The following is an 18,874-nucleotide window of genomic DNA, read 5'->3' on the forward strand; positions in this document are numbered from 1 at the left end:
GAGGTGAATGAACAGTACCCGACTAAGGGACGGACTGCAGATACCTGATCTCAGAGGGGAAGAAGGTGTTCTCAGGTTGGGAACTGAGAGATCTGCACACCAGTGGTGACCAGTTCACTCATTATTTTGATCTTAAATTTATGTAACTCACTGTTCGAAATGATGTCTGCCTTGGCTACGCTGGCAATAATATATTTACCTAAAATTATAAGGGTAAAATCTGGAGATGGCTGGAAAATCTTAAATCAATTAAACTGTACAACACAGAACTGTACAGCACAGCTTTTCACTGTACCTCAGTACGCATGACAATAATAAAGTTGACTAAAGCACAGGAACAGGCCCTTCGGCCCACAATATCTGTGCTGCCATGAACTGCTCTCATCTGCTCGCAGGTGATCCAGGTCCCCCAATTCCCCCGAGACTGAGATTAATTCCCATTAGCTGTTATCAGGCAACTGATCCAGCTTCACACCAGCTAAAGTGCAGAGGGCGTGCAGTGTAGGTTTACTAGGTTAATTCCCGGAATGGCGGGACTGTCGTATGTTGAAAGACTGGATCGACTAGGCTTGTATACACTGGAATTTAGAAGGATGAGAGGAGATCTTATCGAAACGTATAAGATTATTAAGGGGTTGGACACGTTAGAGGCAGGAAACATGTTCCCAATGTTGGGGGTGTCCAGAACAAGGGGCCACAGTTTAAGAATAAGGGGTAGGCCATTTAGAACTGAGATGAGGAAAAACTTTTTCAGTCAGAGTTGTGAATCTGTGGAATTCTCTGCCTCAGAAGGCAGTGGAGGCCAATTCTCTGAATGCATTCAAGAGAGAGCTAGATAGAGCTCTTAAGGATAGCGGAGTCAGGGGGCATGGGGAGAAGGCAGGAACGGGGTACTGATTGAGAATGATCAGCCATGATCACATTGAATGGCGGTGCTGGCTCGAAGGGCCGAATGGCCTCCTCCTGCATCTATTGTCTATTGTCCTGACCTCCCATCTACCCCATTGGAGATTATTGAACTATCTTTAATCAGGCTTTCCCTTGCACTAAACGTATGCCATTCATGTGTAGGAACGAACTGCAGATGTTGGTTTAAACCGAAGATGGACACAAAATGCTGGAGTAACTCAGCGGGACAGGCAGAATCTCCCATTCCTTCTCTCCAGAGATGCTGCCTGTCCCGCTGAGTTACTCCAGCATTTTGTGTCTATCTTATTGACCCAAACTAGTCAGTCAGTATTGTTGCGACCACACAATGTCTTGCAATGGGGGACAAGAAGGCCTCTGAAGAAAGATCTCGACCCAAATCGTCACCAATTCCTTTTCTCCATAGATGCTACCTGTCCTGCTGAGTTACTCCAGCATTCTGTGTCTGTTATTGAATTGATCCTATATCTGCGCACTGTGTGATTGTAACCGTGTATAGTCTTTTCGCAGACTCGATAGCACGCAACAAGAAACTTTTCACTGTACCTCGGTACACGTGACTCTAAGCTAAACTCAACTAAACTATTGCGCTTAATACTGCAAACTAGGCAGGATGTCACAGTTGTGAATGACTGATGCATCTTATGCTCAAATACGAAAATATTCCAATCTCAGCTCATAGTCTTTCCATTACTTATATATTAAAGAGAAAGTTATTAAAAGTCAAGCATGTTAAGTATTTCAGCGTTAGTCATGGAGTTCTGAACCAGGCCACTGGGCGGAGCTCTAGAGAGCTTCCTCATTTGGACATTTGCCAAATTTCCTTGCCAAAGTGTTAAAGATCACCACTGAGCCAAAGTATAATTGGATCTGCAATAACACCCATGGCAACCATTCTAACCCTGTCAAGACACTGAGAGTTTAGAAGCAAATGGACACAAAGTGCTGGAGTAACTCAGCGGGTCAAGCAGCATCTCTGGAGAACATGGCGGCACGGTAGCGCAGCGGTAGAGTTGCTGCTTTACAGCGAATGCAGCGCCGGAGACTCAGGTTCGATCCTGACTACGGTTGCTGCACTGTAAGGAGTTTGTACGTTCTCCCCGTGACCTGCGTGGGTTTTCTCCGAGATCTTCGGTTTCCTCCCACACTCCAAAGACGTACAGGTATGTAGGTTAATTGGCTGGGTAAATGTAAAAATTGTCCCTAGTGGGTGTAGGATAGTGTTAGTGTGCGGGGATCGCTGGGCGGCACGGACTTGGAGGGCCGAAAAGGCCTGTTTCCGGCTGTATATATATGATATGATATATGATATGGATAGATGACATTTCACAGAGTGCTGGAGTAACTCAGCGGGTCAGGCAGCGTCTCTGGGGAACATGGATAGGTGACATTTCACAGAGTGCTGGAGTAACTCAGCGGGTCGGGCAGCATCTCTGGAGACTGATTGTTGGTGGTTTGGGGGGTGGGGGGGGAAGGAGATGAGATGCAGAATAAAGCATGGCAGGTAATAGGTGGGCACAGGGAAGGGGGGGGGTTTAATAAACAGAAGGTTGAACAAAGGCCAGTGTCCTTCTGTGTAATGTTCTTAACTGGGTGGCACAGTGGCGCAGCGGTAGAGTTGCTGCCTTACAGCGCCAGAGACCCAGGTTCGATCCCGCCTACGGGTGCTGTCTGTACGGAGTTTGCACATTCTCCCTGTGACCTGCGTGGGATTTGTCCGAGATCTTCGGTTCCCTCCCGCACTCCAAAGACGTACAGGTTTGTAGGTTAATTGGCTTGGTATAAATGAATAAATGTAAAAAATTTGTCCCTGGTGTGCGTAGGATAGTGTTAATCTGTGGGGATCACTGGTCGGTGAGGACTCGGTGGGCTGAAGGGCCTGTTTCTGCGCTGTATCTCGAGGAGACTGCCTAAGATGCTGCCTAACCCGTTCCCCAGCATTCTGTGTCCTTTTGTGTAAACAGACATCCCCAGTTCCTTGTTTCTATATTCTAAGTTTAGAAGTGATTGTTTTGACAACCCAGTTGGCAATCTAATCCAAAATTCACAGGGGATGGTACTTTAATTGGGATGAGCATAAAAGGAGTATTAGCAGTTCAAACACTGTTAACATGAAGGAGTTAGTTGTGGATAATTTAAAGCCACAGAGTCATACAGCACAGAAACAGGCCCTTCAGCCATGATCATCTGTTCCAACCAAAATGCCATCTAAGCTTGTCCTCATTTCCCACATTAGGTCAATATTTCTTTAAACCTTTCTTATCCATATACCTGCCTAAATGTGTTTTAAATGTTAAGTACATTTTCATTGAAGTAAAAAGATAAAAAGGAAATCATAGAGTCATACAGAGTGGAAACAAGCTCTTTGGATAAACTTGCCCACACCGGCCAACATGTCCCATCCACACTAGACCCACCTGCCTGCGTTTGGTCCATATCCCTCTAAACCAATCCTATCCCATGTACCTGTCTAACTGTTTCTTAAACGTTGTGATAGTCCCAGCCTCAACTACCTCCTCCAGCAGCTTGTCCACACACCCACCACCCTTTGTAGGTTCCTATTAAATCTCTACCCCCTCACCTTAAACCTATGCAAAGAGGAGCAAAGAGTACCTTCTGCAGTTGTACAGGGCTCTAGTGAGACCACACCTGGAGTACTGTGTGCAGTTTTGGTCTCCAAATTTGAGGAAGGATATTCTTGCTATTGAGTGCGTGCAGCGTAGGTTTACTAGGTTATCCGAAACGTCACCCATTCCTTCTCTCCAGGGATGCTGCCTGACCCGCTGAGTTAGACAATAGACAATAGGTGCAGGAGTAGGCCATTCGGCCCTTCGAGCCAGCACCGCCATTCAATGTGACCATGGCTGATCATTTTCAATCAGTACCCCGTTCCTGCCTTCTCCCCATACCCCCTGACTCCGCTATCCTTAAGAGCTCTATCCAGCTCGCTCTTGAATGCATTCAGAGAATTGGCCTCCACTGCCTTCTGAGTTAGAGAATTCCACAGATTCACAACTCTCTGACTGAAAAAGTTTTTCCTCATCTCAATTCTAAATGGCCTACCCCTTATTCTTAAACTGTGGCCCCTTGTTCTGGACTCCCCCAACATTGGGAACATGTTTCCTGCCTCTAACGTGTCCAACCCCTTAATAATCTTATACGTTTCGATAAGATCTCCTCTCATCCTTCTAAATTCCAGTGTATGCAAGTGGCAAGTGGCAGTACTCGAACAAGTATACGAGTTACTCCAGCTTTTTGAATGAATGAATGAATGAATGAATGAATGAATGAATAAGTTTATTGGCCAAGTATGTGCACATACAAGGAATGTGCCTTGGTGCTCCACTCACAAATGACAACACAAACATACAGTTAACAATTAAGAATAAAGCATAAACACATCAAAACAACAAGGATAAAGTGATCTTTGTGGGATTTCCGCGGACAACACAAACGAACAAATACATACAAAACAGCAAGGAGCAGTACACCTTTGTGTCTACCTTTGGTTTAAACCAGCATCTGCAGTTCCTTCCTACACATATTGAGTATAGAAGTTTGGAATTGGAAGTTGGATGTCATGTTGCAGTTGTACAAGACGTTGGTGAGGCCGCATTTAAAGTATTGTGTTCAATGTTGGTGACCGTGTTATAGTAAAGATATTGTCGAGCTGATAAGGGCGCAGAGAGGATTTATGAGGAAGTTGCCAGGATTCAGGGCCTGAGCTAAAGGGAGAGGCTGTGCAGACTGGAACTCTATGCCTTGGAGCACAGGAGAATGGGGGGTTGATCTTATAGAGATGTACAAAATCAGGAGAGGAATAGGTTGGGTGGACGCAAAAAAGTATTTTGCCCAGAGTAGGGGAATCGAGAACCAGAGGACAATAGACAATAGGTGCAGGAGCAGGCCATTCGGCCTTTCGAGCCAGCAGCACCATTTCAATGTGATCATGGCTGATCATTTTCAATCAGTACCCCATTCCTGCCTTCTCCCCATACCCCCTGAATCCGCTATCCTTAAGAGCTCTATCTCGCTCTCTCTTGAATGCATTCAGAGAATTGGCCTCCACTGCCTTCTGAGGCAGAGAATTCCACAGATTCACAACTCTCTGACTGAAAAAGTTTTTCCTCATCTCTGTTCTAAATGGCCTACCCCTTATTCTTAAACTGTGGCCCCTTGTTCTGGACTCCCCCAACATCGGGGACATGTTTCCTGCCTCTAACGTGTCCAACCCCTTAATAATCTTATATGTTTCGATAAGATCTCCTCTCATCCTTCTAAATTCCAGTGTATCAAGCCTAGTCGCTCCAGTCTTTCAACATACGACTGTCCCGCCATTCCGGGAAATAACCTAGTAAACCTACGTTGCACGCACTCAATAGAAAGAATATCCTTCCTCAAATTTGGAGACCAAAACTGCACACAGTACTCCAGGTGTGGTCTCACTAGAGCCCTGTACAACTGCAGAAGGTACTCTTTGCTCCTCTTTGCATAGGTTTAAGGTGAGGGGGTAGAGATTTAATAGGAACCTACAAAGGGTGGTGGGTGTGTGGACAAGCTGCTGGAGGAGGTAGTTGAGGCTGGGACTATCACAACGTTTAAGAAACAGTTAGACAGGTACATGGGATAGGATTGGTTTAGAGGGATCTCCTCTCATCCTTCTAAATTCCAGTGTATACAAGCCTAGTCGCTCCAGTCTTTCAACATATGACAGTCCCGCCATTCCGGGAATTAACCTAGTAGACCTACGCTGCACGCCCTCAATAGCAAGAATATCCTTCCTCAAATTTGGAGACCAAAACTGCACACAGTACTCCAGGTGCGGTCTCACTAGGGCCCTGTACAACTGCAGAAGGACCTCTCTGCTCCTATACTCAACTCCTCTTGTTATGAAGGCCAACATTCCATTGGCTTTCTTCACTGCCTGCTGTACCTGCACGCTTCCTTTCTGTGACGGGAATCTTACCTTGACAGATGTCAGAAGGCGGTCAACAATACTGACGGCAATGAAGAATGTTTCTGGGTAGTAACCAAACTTTGAGCACAAGTCCCTGAGCCACAACACCACGTTCTCCCGCTGAAGTGGGTTAATAGTTGCATCCTGTTTAAAAAAATAAAAGGATATCAAAACGCAAAACCCAACGTACAGAGAAAAATCTTTCAAGAAAGCACGAACTTCTATTTAAAAAAAGACTGGAGTAACTCATGGAGTAACTCAATGGCAGCATTTCTGGAGAAAGTAGATGGTTGACGTTTTGGGTCGGGACCTTCAGACTGCTTATAACGTCCTGATTTCATGGAGCAGGTCCAGGTTTATTATTGTCATGTGTACTGACGTACAAAAGCCTTGCTTTGTTTTGAGTGCTATCCAAACAGAGAACACAGATAGGTGACATTTCCGATTGGAACCCTTGTTTAGTACCACAGGATGGTGAATCTGTGGGATTCATTGCCACAGACGGCTGTGGAGGCCAAGTCAGTGGATATTTATAAGGCAGAGATAGACAGATTCTTGATTAGTACGGGTGTCAGGGGTTATGGGGAGAAGGCAGGAGAATGGGGTTAGGAGGGAGAGATAGATCAGCCATGATTGAATGGTGGTGTAGACTCGATGGGCCGAATGGACTAATTCTGCTCCTACCACTTATGAACGTGAATTGATGAACGATCCATGTGACGTTTTGGGCGAGGCCCCTTCTTCAGACTGACTGAAGGTCCCGGCACGAAACGTCACCTATCCACGTTCTCCGGAGATGCTGCCTGACCCGCTGAGTTACTCCAGCACTCAATACGATACAATACGCTAGAACTTTATTTATCCCAGGAGGAAAATTGAACTGACAACAGCCGTAAAAACACAACAATATGCATGAAACATGAAATTAAAGTGATGATTGGAAAATCCAGGATTGGGGGATGTGTAAAGATTGGGGAGCGGGGAGGGGGTCAGTCTCAGTTCACCCCACGACAGAAGGGGGAGGAGTTGTCCAGTTTGATAGCCACAGGGAAGAAGGATCTCCTGTGGCGTTCTGTGCTGCATCTTGGTGGGACCAGTCTGTTACTGAAGGTGTTCCTCAGGTTGACCAGCGGGCCATGGAGGGGGTGAGCTGTATTGTCTAGGATGCTCCGCAGTTTGAGGAGCGTCCTCCCCTCCAAGACCAAGACTCTGTGTTCCTTCCAGCGCTAATATCGCCTTCTTGCTATTGAGGGCGTGCAGCGTAGGTTTACTAGGTTCATTCCCGGTATGGCGGGACTGTCATATGTTGAAAGACTGGAGCGACTAGGCTTGTATACACTTGAATTTAGAAGGATGAGAGGAGATCTTATCGAAACGTATAAGATTATTAAGGGGTTGGACACATTAGAGGCAGGAAACATGTTCCCAATGTTGGGGGAGTCCAGAACAAGGGGGCCACAGTTTAAGAATAAGGGGTAGGCCATTTAGAACTGAGATGAGGGACAACTTTTTCAGTCAGAGAGTTGTGAATCTGTGGAATTCTCTGCCTCAGAAGGCAGTGGAGGCCAATTCTCTGAATGCATTCAAGAGAGAGCTGGATAGAGCTCTTAAGGATAGTGGAGTCAGGGGGTATGGGGAGAAGGCAGGAACAGGGTACTGATTGAGAATGATCAGCCATGATCACATTGAATGGCGGTGCTGGCTCGAAGGGCCGAATGGCCTCCTCCTGCACCTATTGTCTCTTGTCTATTGTCTAATAGTTTCCCTCTCATCTCATTTCCTTCCTTAGATGTCGGAAATGGCAAGTACAATTCTGCTGATAATTAACATCCTGTTGAAAACCGTGCACGTGGTTGAAATCAGATGACAGATCAAAAAGCTCACTTTAAAACGGAGAAACACCAGAGCTTTTAAATCCAGATGTTGACCCTGGTCTATGATTAGTTAGATTAAGATTTTAGATTTAGTTTTAGAGATACAGCGCAGAAACAGGCCCTTCGGCCCACCGGGCCCGCGCCGCCCAGCGATCCCCGCACACTAACACTATCCTACACCCACTAGGGACAATTTTTACATTTGCCCAGCCAATTAACCTACAAACCTGCACGTCTTTGGAGTGTGGGAGGAAACCGAAAGATCTCGGAGAAAACCCACGCAGGTCACGGGGAGAACGTACAAACTCCGTACAGACGGCGCCCGTAGTCAGGATCGAACCTGAGTCTCCATCGCTGCATTCGCTGTAAAGCAGCAACTCTACCGCTGCGCCACCGTGCAGCCCTGCGACATTATTGTCACGTGTACCGAGACACAGTCACAAGCTTTTGTTTCTGTCTTATCCTATCAGACCGCCTCATACTACACATGCGTACAGTCAAGCCACGCACAAGTACAGCAGAGAGAAAAACATTAGCGAGCAGAACATGGTTTTACAGCTTTGTAACATTACGTCAGCAGGACTTGAGGGGCCCGAGCTATAGGGAGAGGTTGACCAGGTTAGGACTTTATTCCTTGGAACGCAGGAGGGTGAGGAATGATCATACAGAGTATAAAATCGTGAGGGGAAAAGTGAGGGTGAATGCTCGGGAGTCTTTCACTCAGAGCTAGACACAAAATGCTGGAGTAACTCAGCGGGTCAGGCAGCATCTCAGGAGAGAAGGAATGGGTGACGTTTCGGGTCGAGATCCTTCTTCAGTCTGAAGGGTCCCGACCCGAAACGTCACCCATTCCTTCTCTCCCGAGATGCTGCCTGACCCGCTGAGTTACTCCAGCATTTTGTGTCTACCTTCGATTTAAGCCAGCATCTGCAGTTTTCTTCCTACTCTTTTACTCAGGGTGTGGGAATCAAACAGCAGAGGGTACAGGTTTAAGGTGAGGGGGGAAAGATATAATAGGAATCTCAGGGGTAACTTTTTCACACAAAGGATATTGGGTGAATGGAACGAGCTGCCAGAGGAGGTAGTTGAGGCTGGGACTATCCCATCGTTTAAGAAAAAGTTAGACAGGTACATGGATAGGACAGGTTTGGAGGGATATGGGCCAAACACAGGCAGGTGGGGCTAGTATATGTAGGACATGTCGGCCGGTGTGGGCAAGTTGGGCCGAAGGGCCTGTTTCTGCACTGTATCACTCTATGACTCTAAAGGAAGATAGACACAGAAAGCTGGAGTAACTCAGTGGGAAAGGCAGCATCTCTGGAGAGAAGGAACGGGTGACGTTTCAGGTGGAGACACTTCTTCAGACCCGTAACCTCACCCATTCCTTCTCTCCAGAGATGTCGCCTGTCCCGCTGAGTTACTCCAGCATTTTGTGTCTATCTTCGGTTTAAACCAGCATCTGCAGTTCCTTCTTACACATGACTCTAAAGAAGTTTGACTGAAGGAGTAGAGCCGGAATAGAGCAAAATACAGGCTACCTGCTTACTGTAGGTCTCGATAAGGGGCACTTTCCACAGTCGGGCCTCTTTAGAGAGGGCAACGTCAAGGAGGAAGGCCAGCTTCTGGCCATCCAGTGGCCGAGGGCATTTCATGGCATCAACACAGCAGGCCAGCTTGCCCGGAGCACGTACCTAGAAACAGAGAGCTTTAGTTAGAAACAGTCTGTACAAGCAAGACGTTTCAATAGACAATAGGTGCAGGAGGAGGCCATTCGGCCCTTCGAGCCAGCACCGCCATTCAATGTGATCATGGCTAATCATTCTCAATCAGTACCCCATTCCTGCTTTCTCCCCGTACCCCCTGACTCCGCTATCCTTAAGAGCTCTATCTGGCTCTCTCTTGAATGCATTCAGAGAATTGGCCTCCACTGCCTTGAGGCAGAGAATTCCACAGATTTACAACTCTCTGACTGAAAAAGTTTTTCCTCATCTCAGTTCTAAATGGCCTACCCCTTATTCTTAAACTGTGGCCCCTGGTTCTGGACTCCCCCAACATTGGGAACATGTTTCCTGCCTCGAACGTGTCCAACCCCTTAATAATCTTATACGTTTCGATAAGATCTCCTCTCATCCTTCTAAATTCCAGTGTATACAAGCCTAGTCGCTCCAGTCTTTCAATATACGACAGTCCCGCCATTCCGGGAATTAACCTAGTAAACCTACGCTGCACGCCCTCAATAGCAACAGAACAGAAGACCTGTGTGGGTTTTCTCCGGGATCTCCGGTTTCCTCCCACACTCCAAAGTACAGGTATGTAGGTTAATTGGCTTGGTGTAAATGTAAAATTGTCCCGAGTGTGCGTGGGGTAGTGTTAGTGTGCGGGGATCGCTGGTCGGCGCGGACTCAGTGGGCCGAAGGGCCTGTTTCCGCGCTGTATTTCTAAGCTAAACTAAACCATTGTACTCCAAATCATTTTTTTTCCCAACAAGGTAGAAGGAACAGAGTAACTCTGAATTTGTACGTTCACCCCGTGACCTGGTTGGTTTTCTCCAAGTTCTCCGGTTTCCTCCCGCACTCCAAAGATGTACAGGTTTGTAGGTTAATTGTCTTGGTATATTTGTAAATTGTTCCAGGCGCGTGTGGGATAGCGCTAGTGCTGGTCGGCATGGACTCGGCGGGCCGAAGGGTCTGTTTCCGCGCTGTAACGCTAAACGAAGGATGAGAGGGGATCTTATCGAAACGTATAAGATTATTAAGGGGTTGGACACGTTGGAGGCAGGAAACATGTTCCCAATGTTGGGGGAGTCCAGAACAAGGGGCCACAGTTTAAGAATAAGGGGTAGGCCATTTAGAACGGAGACGAGGAAAAGCTTTTTCAGTCAGAGAGTTGTGAATCTGTGGAATTCTCTGCCTCAGAAGGCAGTGGAGGCCAATTCTCTGAATGCATTCAAGAGAGAGCTAGATAGAGCTCTTATGGATAGCGGAGTCAGGGGGTACGGGGAGAAGGCAGGAACGGGGTACTGATTGAGAATGATCAGCCATGATCACATTGAATGGCGGTGCTGGCTCGAAGGGCCGAATGGCCTCCTCCTGCACCTATTGTCTATTGTAACATTATCTCCACCACTTACTCCCTTCACATTCCTTTCATTTGTTCTCTCTTGCCATCTCTGGTACATGCTTCCTGTTCCCTCTGACGAAAGACTATCCACTGGACCTGCGACCTAGTTTTAAGGTGATTTCAACTTGCATGAAAGCTGACTTACATTCGGGTTAACTGAACATACCCCTTACGCCAGTCCCAGAGTGTCGCCTGTACTCCATGCGATCAAAATGAAATTTCAAGACATGAACCATTATATTTCAATTGCTCTGATCATTCACAGCCAAGGTTTCTAATTAAAGGAAGGAGAATCATCATTCTGGTAAGGGCGGCACAGTGACTCAGCGGTAGAGTTGCTGCCTCACAGCGCCGGAGACACGGGTTCCATCCTGACTACGGGTGTTGTCTGTACAGAGTTTGTACGTTCTTCCTGTGACAGGTGGGTTTTCCCCGGGACCTCCAGTTTCCTCCCACACTACAGGTTTGTAGGTTAATTGGCTCTGGTGAAATTGTAAATAGTGCCTTGTGTGTGTAGGATAGTGCTAGTCGACTGGTCAGCACGGATTCAGTGGGCTGAAGGGCCTGTTTCCGCGCTGTATCTCTAATCATTCCATCGTGGCTGATCTACCTTCACCTCCCAACCCCATTCTCCTGCCTTCTCCCCATAACGTCTGACACACGTTCTAGTTAAGAATCCGTCAATTCCCCTCTTAAAAATACCCATTGACTTGGCCTCCACAGCCGTTTATGGCACTGAATTCACCAGATTAACCACCCTCTGACTAAGGAAGTTCCTCCTCATCACCTTTCTACTGATTTATCCTTTCATTCTGACACTCGTGTAGAACCGATTGTGGATGATCAGCCATGATCACATTGAATGGCGGTGCTGGCTCGAAGGGCCGAATGGCCTCCTCCTGCACCTATTGTCTATTGTCAAGGATACTGTCGTGGTTTCTTGAATAAAGCCCCCCGTGCTCATCGCACGGATTGATACCCTTAAACTTTCTAAACTACCGCTGGAATGCTAGGAATGCTCTGTGCAAATCCGATGGGTAAAGACGAGCTCAGAGGGAGGTCCTGGTCCCTTCTCTGGGGTGCGGAGAGTTGCAGCTGGAATGATGGCGCCCCGGCCTGCTTTCTTTTTAAAGATCTCCTCAGCTCTCCGCAACTGAACATGCTTCTGCATTCCTTGCAATCCTGAGGGGATGATGTAGACACAGAGGCCGGCTGGTCACAGGAACAGGGTCTCTCCCCCCCCCCCCCCCCCACCGAAACGTCACCTGTTCCTTCTCTCCCGAGATGCCGCCTGTCCCGCTGAGTTACTCCAGCTTGTATTCACTGGAATTTAGAAGGATGAGAGGGGATCTTATCGAAACGTATAAGATTATTAAGGGGTTGGACACGTTAGAGGCAGGAAACATGTTCCCAATGTTGGGGGAGTCCAGAACCAGGGGCCACAGTTTAAGAATAAGGGGTAGGCCATTTAGAACGGAGATGAGGAAAAACTTTTTCAGTCAGAGAGTTGTGAATCTGTGGAATTCTCTGCCTCAGAAGGCAGTGGAGGCCAGTTCTCTGAATGCATTCAAGAGAGAGCTAGATAGAGCTCTTAAGGATAGCGGAGTCAGGGGGTATGGGGAGAAGGCAGGAACGGGGTACTGATTGAGAATGATCAGCCATGACCACATTGAATGGTGGTGCTGGCTCGAAGAGCCGAATGGCCTACTCCTGCACCTATTGTCTATTGTCCATTGTCTATTTTGTGTCTACCTTTGGTCACAGGAAAAGCCAGGGCCACCCATTCTCATCCACCTTCATCGATAGCATGATACCACAGCAGGAGTAGCCAGCTGGGAAATGTGGTTCAGTTTTGAGATGCGGGTTTAGCATATGATTAGTACGGGTGTCACGGGGTTAAGGGGAGAAGGCAGGAGGACGGGGTTTAGAAGTTTGATGGTTCTGGGCCTGTGCTCACTGGAGTATAGAAGGATAAATTGGGTGGATTTCATTGAAAATCACTGAATAGTGAAAGGTAAATGAATGTGGAGAGGATGTTTCCTCTAGTGGGAGAGTCTAGGACCAGAGGGCACAGCCTCAGGATAAAAGGATACACTATTAGAAAGGAGACGAGGAGGAATTTCTTTAGAGGGCAGTTAATTTGTGGAATTCATTGGCTTACGGGGAGAAGGCAGGAGCATTGGATTAGGAGGGAGAGAGATAGATCAGCCATGATTGAATGGCGGAGTAGACTTGATGGGCCGAATGGCCTAATTCTGCTCCTATCACTGATGAACCTATGAAGATACAGCAGGGCCTTCCGACCATGCCGACCATCGACGACCTGTTCACAATTTGCAGAGGCCAATGAAGCTACAATCTACACATTGGGAACACAGCCAACATAATCAAAGACCTTTCCCACCCATTCCATCTCCCCCCCCCCCCCCATTAGATTTTAGATTTAGAGATACAGCGCAGAAACAGGCCCTTCGGCCCACCGGGTCCGCACCGCCCAGCGATCCCCGCACATTAACACTATCCTACACCCACTAGGGACAATTTTTACATTTGCCCAGCCAATTGACCTACATACCTGTACGTCTTTGGAGTGTGGGAGGAAACCGAAGATCTCGGAGAAAACCCATGCGGGTCACGGGGAGAACGTACAAACTCCGTACAGTACGGCGCCCGTAGTCGGGATGGAACCTGAGTCTCCGGCGCTGCATTCGCTGTAAGGCAGCAACTCTACCGCTGCGCCACCGTGCTGCCCTTCCCCTCCCCCCCGCTCCCTCAGGCAGAAGATTGGGAAGATCATGGGGCAAGAGGTACAGAAGTGTGAAAACGCACACCTCCAGATTCAGGGTCAGTTTCCTCCCAGCTGTTATCAGACAACTGAACCATCCCACCACAACCAGAGAGCAGTGCTGAACTACTATCCACCTCACTGGAGACCCTCGGACGATCTTTGATCAGACTTTATTGGCTTTACCTTGCCCTAAACGTAACTAACATTCTTCCCTTTATCATGTGTACACTGTGGACGGCTCGATTGTAATCATGTATTGTCTTTCTGCTGACTGGTTGGCTCGCGACAAAAGCTTTTCATTGTACCTCGGTACACGTGACAATAAACTCAATTCAAACTTAAAGGCACGCACCACCAGAAACAGCTTCTTCCCCTCTATTATCAGACTTCTGAACAGTCCTTCCATAAGCTGGTGTACCGTCCGATTCACCTCTACCCCATTGCGGACATTGGACTTTGTCTCTGGAACTGGTGCGCTACAATGCTGAGAACTATATTCTGCACTCTGTATCTTCCCCTTTGCTCTCCCTATTGTACTTGAGCTTGGATCAATTGTATCTATGCATAGCATTATGCATGAAAACAAAAGCTTTTTACTGTACCTCGGTACACGTGACAAGAATAACCCTATTCCCTACACAAACCTGCACCTCTTTGGGATGTGGGGGGAAACCAGAGCACCAGAAGGAGACCCACGTGGTCACAAGTGAACCTCCGTAACATTGGGTGCAATCTACCCAAGCAAACATGAGATACATTGTCATGGTACGACGAGGTGCTCAGTGGACCCTGATAAACAGGGTGAATTGTACATAAAACCCCCCCAAAAGGGCCAGGAAAAGGATTGGAAAGGTTTAGAGGGATGTGAAACAAATGGAGACAAGTGAGACTAGTGTATATATGGGTCCCTGGCCAAGATGGCCATTCGACGGGTCCGGGCAGTTGTGGCTTGTACCCGAGCCGACTGCCTGCCCCTCTCCCTAGCCTACGTCCATGCCTGCGTGTCCCAGGAGAGGGAGCAAAGGGTGCCCCCAGGGACTCTCCAGGCCTTCCATGAACGCTGGTCGCCACGGGGGTTGGGTGTACTGTGGCTCAGGATGACATAGTGAAAGGCCGTGATAGAGTGGATGTGGAGAGGGTGTTTCCACTAGTGGGAGAGCCCAGGACCAGAGGGCACGGCCTCAGAATTAAAGAACATTCCTATAGAAAGGAGACGAAGAGGAATTTCTCTCGTTAGTGGGTGGTGAAGCTGTGGAATTCATTGGCACAGGCGGCTGTGGAGGCCGAGTCAGTGGATATTTTTAAAGCAGAGATTGACAGATCCTCAATCAGTACGGGAGACAGGGGTTATGGGGAGAAGGTAGGGGAATGGGGTTAGGAGGGAGAGATAGATCAGCCATGATGGAATGGTAGAGTAGACTCGATGGGCAGAATGGCCTCATTCTTCCCCTATCACTTATGAACATTGTAACTTGAGGACTGTTTGATTGATGTTTGCAAACTTCCAAATGTCAGTCTTGATCAGTACAAATGTCAGTACTTTTCAGTACTCTGTATCTGTGATTAATTGAACAAAAGATGCTTCTTCGGGAAAGAAAAGCGTACATGGGTCGGCATGGATGAGTGGGGCCGAAGGGCCTTTATCCGTGCTGTATGACTATGATTCTATCTACTTCCCTCAACATTATCGGAAGTTACATTTAGTTACACAATTGTGGAATTCCCCTAACTTTTCTCAAAATGCAACCACAATTTTTACTTTAAAAAAAACCCAGAAGTGCATTCTAAGTTCCCCACATCACAGCGGTCGGTCAGTGTTCCTTCCAAAATAAGGACATAGGTTGAAAGACCCTTGTGGATGAACTGAGGGGTTGAAAAGAAATGGGTTTTCTCCGAGATCTTCGGTTTCCTCCCACACTCCAAAGACGTACAGGTATGTAGGTTAATTGGCTGGGCAAATGTAAAAATTGTCCCTAGTGGGTGTAGGATAGTGTTAGTGAGTAGGGATCGCTGGGCGGCACGGACCCGGTGGGCTGAAGGGCCTGTTTCTGCGCTGTATCTCTAAATCTAAAAATTGACTCAACCTGAATGTGTAGGAAGGAACTGCACTATACAAAAATGATCCCAGGAATGAGTATGAGCGTTTGTCAGCACTGGGCCTGTACTCGCTGGAGCTTAGAAGAATGAGGGGGGACCTCATTGAAACGTACAGAATAGTGAAAGGCTTGGATAGAGTGGATGTGGAGAGGATGTTTCCACTAGTGGGACAGAGTCTCGGACTAGAGGTCATAGCCTCAGAATTAAAGGACGTTCTTTTAGGAAGGAGATGAGGAATTTCTTTAGTCAGAGGGTGGTGACTCTGTGGAATTCTTTGCCACTGAAGGCTGTGGGGGCCAAGTTAGTGGATATTTTTAAGGCAGAGATAGATAGATTCTTGATTAGTACGGGTGTCAGGGGTTATGGAGAAGGCAGGAGAATGGAGTTAGGAGGGAGAGATAGATCAGCCATGATTGAATGGCAGAGTAGACATAATGGACCGAATGGCCTAATTCCACTCAATAGACAATAGGTGCAGGAGGAGGCCATTTGGCCCTTCGAGCCAGCACTGCCATTAAATGTGATCATGGCCGATCATTCTCAATCAGTACCCCGTTCCTGCCTTCTCCCTATACCCCCTGACTCCGCTATCCTTAAGAGCTCTATCTAGCTCTCTCTTGAATGCATTCAGAGAATTGGCCTCCACTGCCTTCTGAGGCAGAGAATTCCAGATTCACAACTCTCTGACTGAAAAAGTTTTTCCACATCTCAATTCTAAATGGCCTACCCCTTATTCTTAAACTGTGGCCCCTTGTTCTGGACTCCCCCAACATTGGGAACATGTTTCCTGCCTCGAACATGTCCAACCCCTTAATAATCTTATACGTTTGGATAAGATCTCCTCTCATCCTTCTAAATTCCACTCCTATCACTTATGGCCTTATGCTGGTTTACACCAAAGATAGACACAAAATGGTGGGCGGGTAACTCGGCCGGGACAGGCAGCGTCTCCCATTCCTTCTCTCCAGAGATGCTGCCTGTTTCCCGCTGAGTTACTCCAGCGTTTTGTGTCTGTCTTTGTTGACCCAAACTCGTCGGTCAGTGTTGCTGCGACTGTGCAATGTCTTGCAAAGGAGATGAAGGAAGCGGACTGCAAATCGTGCAGTGGTACATATACTGCCTTCAATTCAGAGACTTCATTATTTACAGAACACACACACACACACAAGACCAGCTGAACGCCTGTGTACCCGAGGCAGCGACTGCAGTGAGAACAGTTCAACCCCAGGGACTTTCATATGTTGAAAGACTGGAGCGACTAGGCTTGTATACACTGGAATTTAGAAGGATGAGAGGAGATCTTATCGAAACGTATAAGATTATTAAGGGGTTGGACACGTTAGAGGCAGGAAACATGTTCCCAATGTTGGGGGAGTCCAGAACAAGGGGCCACAGTTTAAGAATAAGGGGTAGGCCATTTAGAACTGAGATGAGGAAAAACTTTTTCAGTCAGAGAGTTGTAAATCTGTGGAATTCTCTGCCTCAGAAGGCAGTGGAGGCCAATTCTCTGAATGCATTCAAGAGAGAGCTAGATAGAGCTCTTAAGGATAGCGGAGTCAGGGGGTATGGGGAGAAGGCAGGAACGGGGTACTGATTGAGAATGATCAGCCATGATCACATTGAATGGCGGTGCTGGCTCGAATGGCCGACTCCTGCACCTATTATCTATTGTCTAAAATGTAACATACAACTAACTAACATGCAACTAACTGTAACATACAACTAACTGTAACATACAACTAACTGTAACATACAACTACATGTAACATGCAACTAACTGTGACATGCAACTAACTGTAACATACAACTAACTGTAACATACAACTAACATACAACTAACTGTAACATACAACTAACTGTAACATACAACTAATGCTAACATCCAACTACATGTAACATGCAACTAACTGTGACATGCAACTAACTGTAACATACAACTAACGCTAACATCCAACTACATGTAACATGCAACTAACTGTAACATACAACTAAGTTACATGCAAGCTACACCCCTGCCTACATTGAGACACACAATGTCGCCAAGACCTCTGACCACTGTTGATCTATCACACTCTTGTTGATCACACTCTGACCACTGTTTTTGATCTATCTCGCTGCTGGCAGGGCAGGGCAGGGCTGGACAGGGCAGGGCTGGACAGGGCAGGGGTGGACAGGGCAGGGGTGGACAGGGCAGGGGTGGACAGGGCAGGGGTGGACAGGGCAGGGCTGGACAGGGCAGGGGTGGACAGGGCAGGGGTGGACAGGGCAGGGGTGGACAGGGCAGGGCTGGACAGGGCAGGGCTGGACAGGGCAGGGCTGGACAGGGCTGGACAGGGCAGGGCAGGGCAGGGCTGGACAGGGCAGGGGTGGACAGGGCAGGGGTGGACAGGGCAGGGCTGGACAGGGCAGGGCTGGGAAGGACAGGGCAGGGGTGGACAGGGCAGGGGTGGACAGGGCAGGGCTGGACAGGGCAGGGCAGGGCTGGACAGGGCAGGGCTGGACAGGGCAGGGGTGGAAAAGTTGAGAAAAGCTCCGGGTAACTGACCTCTTTGCCCGTTTCTCCGCCCCGCTCCAAGGAGCCATCGATCAGTTGGACATCTTCGTCCCTCCGTTCACAGGAACCCTCCTCGGCCGCAACACAGAAGGGGAACGAGAGTCGGCGTCAGGCAGTGAACCAGGGAATGAAATCTCCCCCAGAGAGGCGAGCATCGTCCGGGAGCGCAAGCGATGCCCAGCACAGGGCAGGGCAAGGGGGGGGGGGAGAGGGAGTGTGAGAGGTAGTGGGAGGGAGGGAAGGAGAGAGAGAGGGAGAGAAAGAGGGGGAGAAGGAAGGAGAGAGAGAGAGGGAGAGGGAGAGGGAGTGAGTGTGAGGGGGAAGAGAGTGAGAGGGGGAGAGAGAGAGAGAGAGGGGGAGGGAGAAAGAGAGGGGGAGAGAGAGGGAGAGAGAGAGAGAGGGAGAGAGAGAGAGGGGGAGAGTGTGAGAGAGAGGGAGAGAGGGGGAGAGAGAGAGAGGTGGGAGAGGTAGTGGGAGAGAGAGGGAGTGAGAGAGAGAGAGAAAGAAAAAGAGAGGGGGAGAGAGAGGAAGGGAGGGTGTGAGAGAGAGGGGGAGGG

At 48.2% G+C, this 18,874-nt stretch overlaps 1 protein-coding gene across 1 annotated transcript in view; it reads right to left on the minus strand.

Annotated features, from left to right (window-relative positions):
- LOC144600011 (cyclin-I-like) overlaps nt 1-18,594 on the minus strand; it is a 28,297-nt gene extending 9,703 nt beyond the window's left edge. The window contains exons 1-3 of the mRNA XM_078411326.1: nt 18,309-18,594; nt 9,297-9,449; nt 5,894-6,028 (exon numbers count right to left, since the gene is read on the minus strand). Coding sequence (XP_078267452.1) covers nt 5,894-6,028; nt 9,297-9,410 — 249 coding nt within the window. The 5' untranslated portion in view covers nt 9,411-9,449; nt 18,309-18,594. The remainder of the gene's footprint in view (nt 1-5,893; nt 6,029-9,296; nt 9,450-18,308) is intronic.
- Nucleotides 18,595-18,874: the final 280 nt, after the last annotated feature.

This window comes from Rhinoraja longicauda, chromosome 14 (genome assembly GCF_053455715.1).
Source record: "Rhinoraja longicauda isolate Sanriku21f chromosome 14, sRhiLon1.1, whole genome shotgun sequence".
NCBI classification, from domain to species: Eukaryota; Metazoa; Chordata; class Chondrichthyes; order Rajiformes; family Arhynchobatidae; genus Rhinoraja; species Rhinoraja longicauda.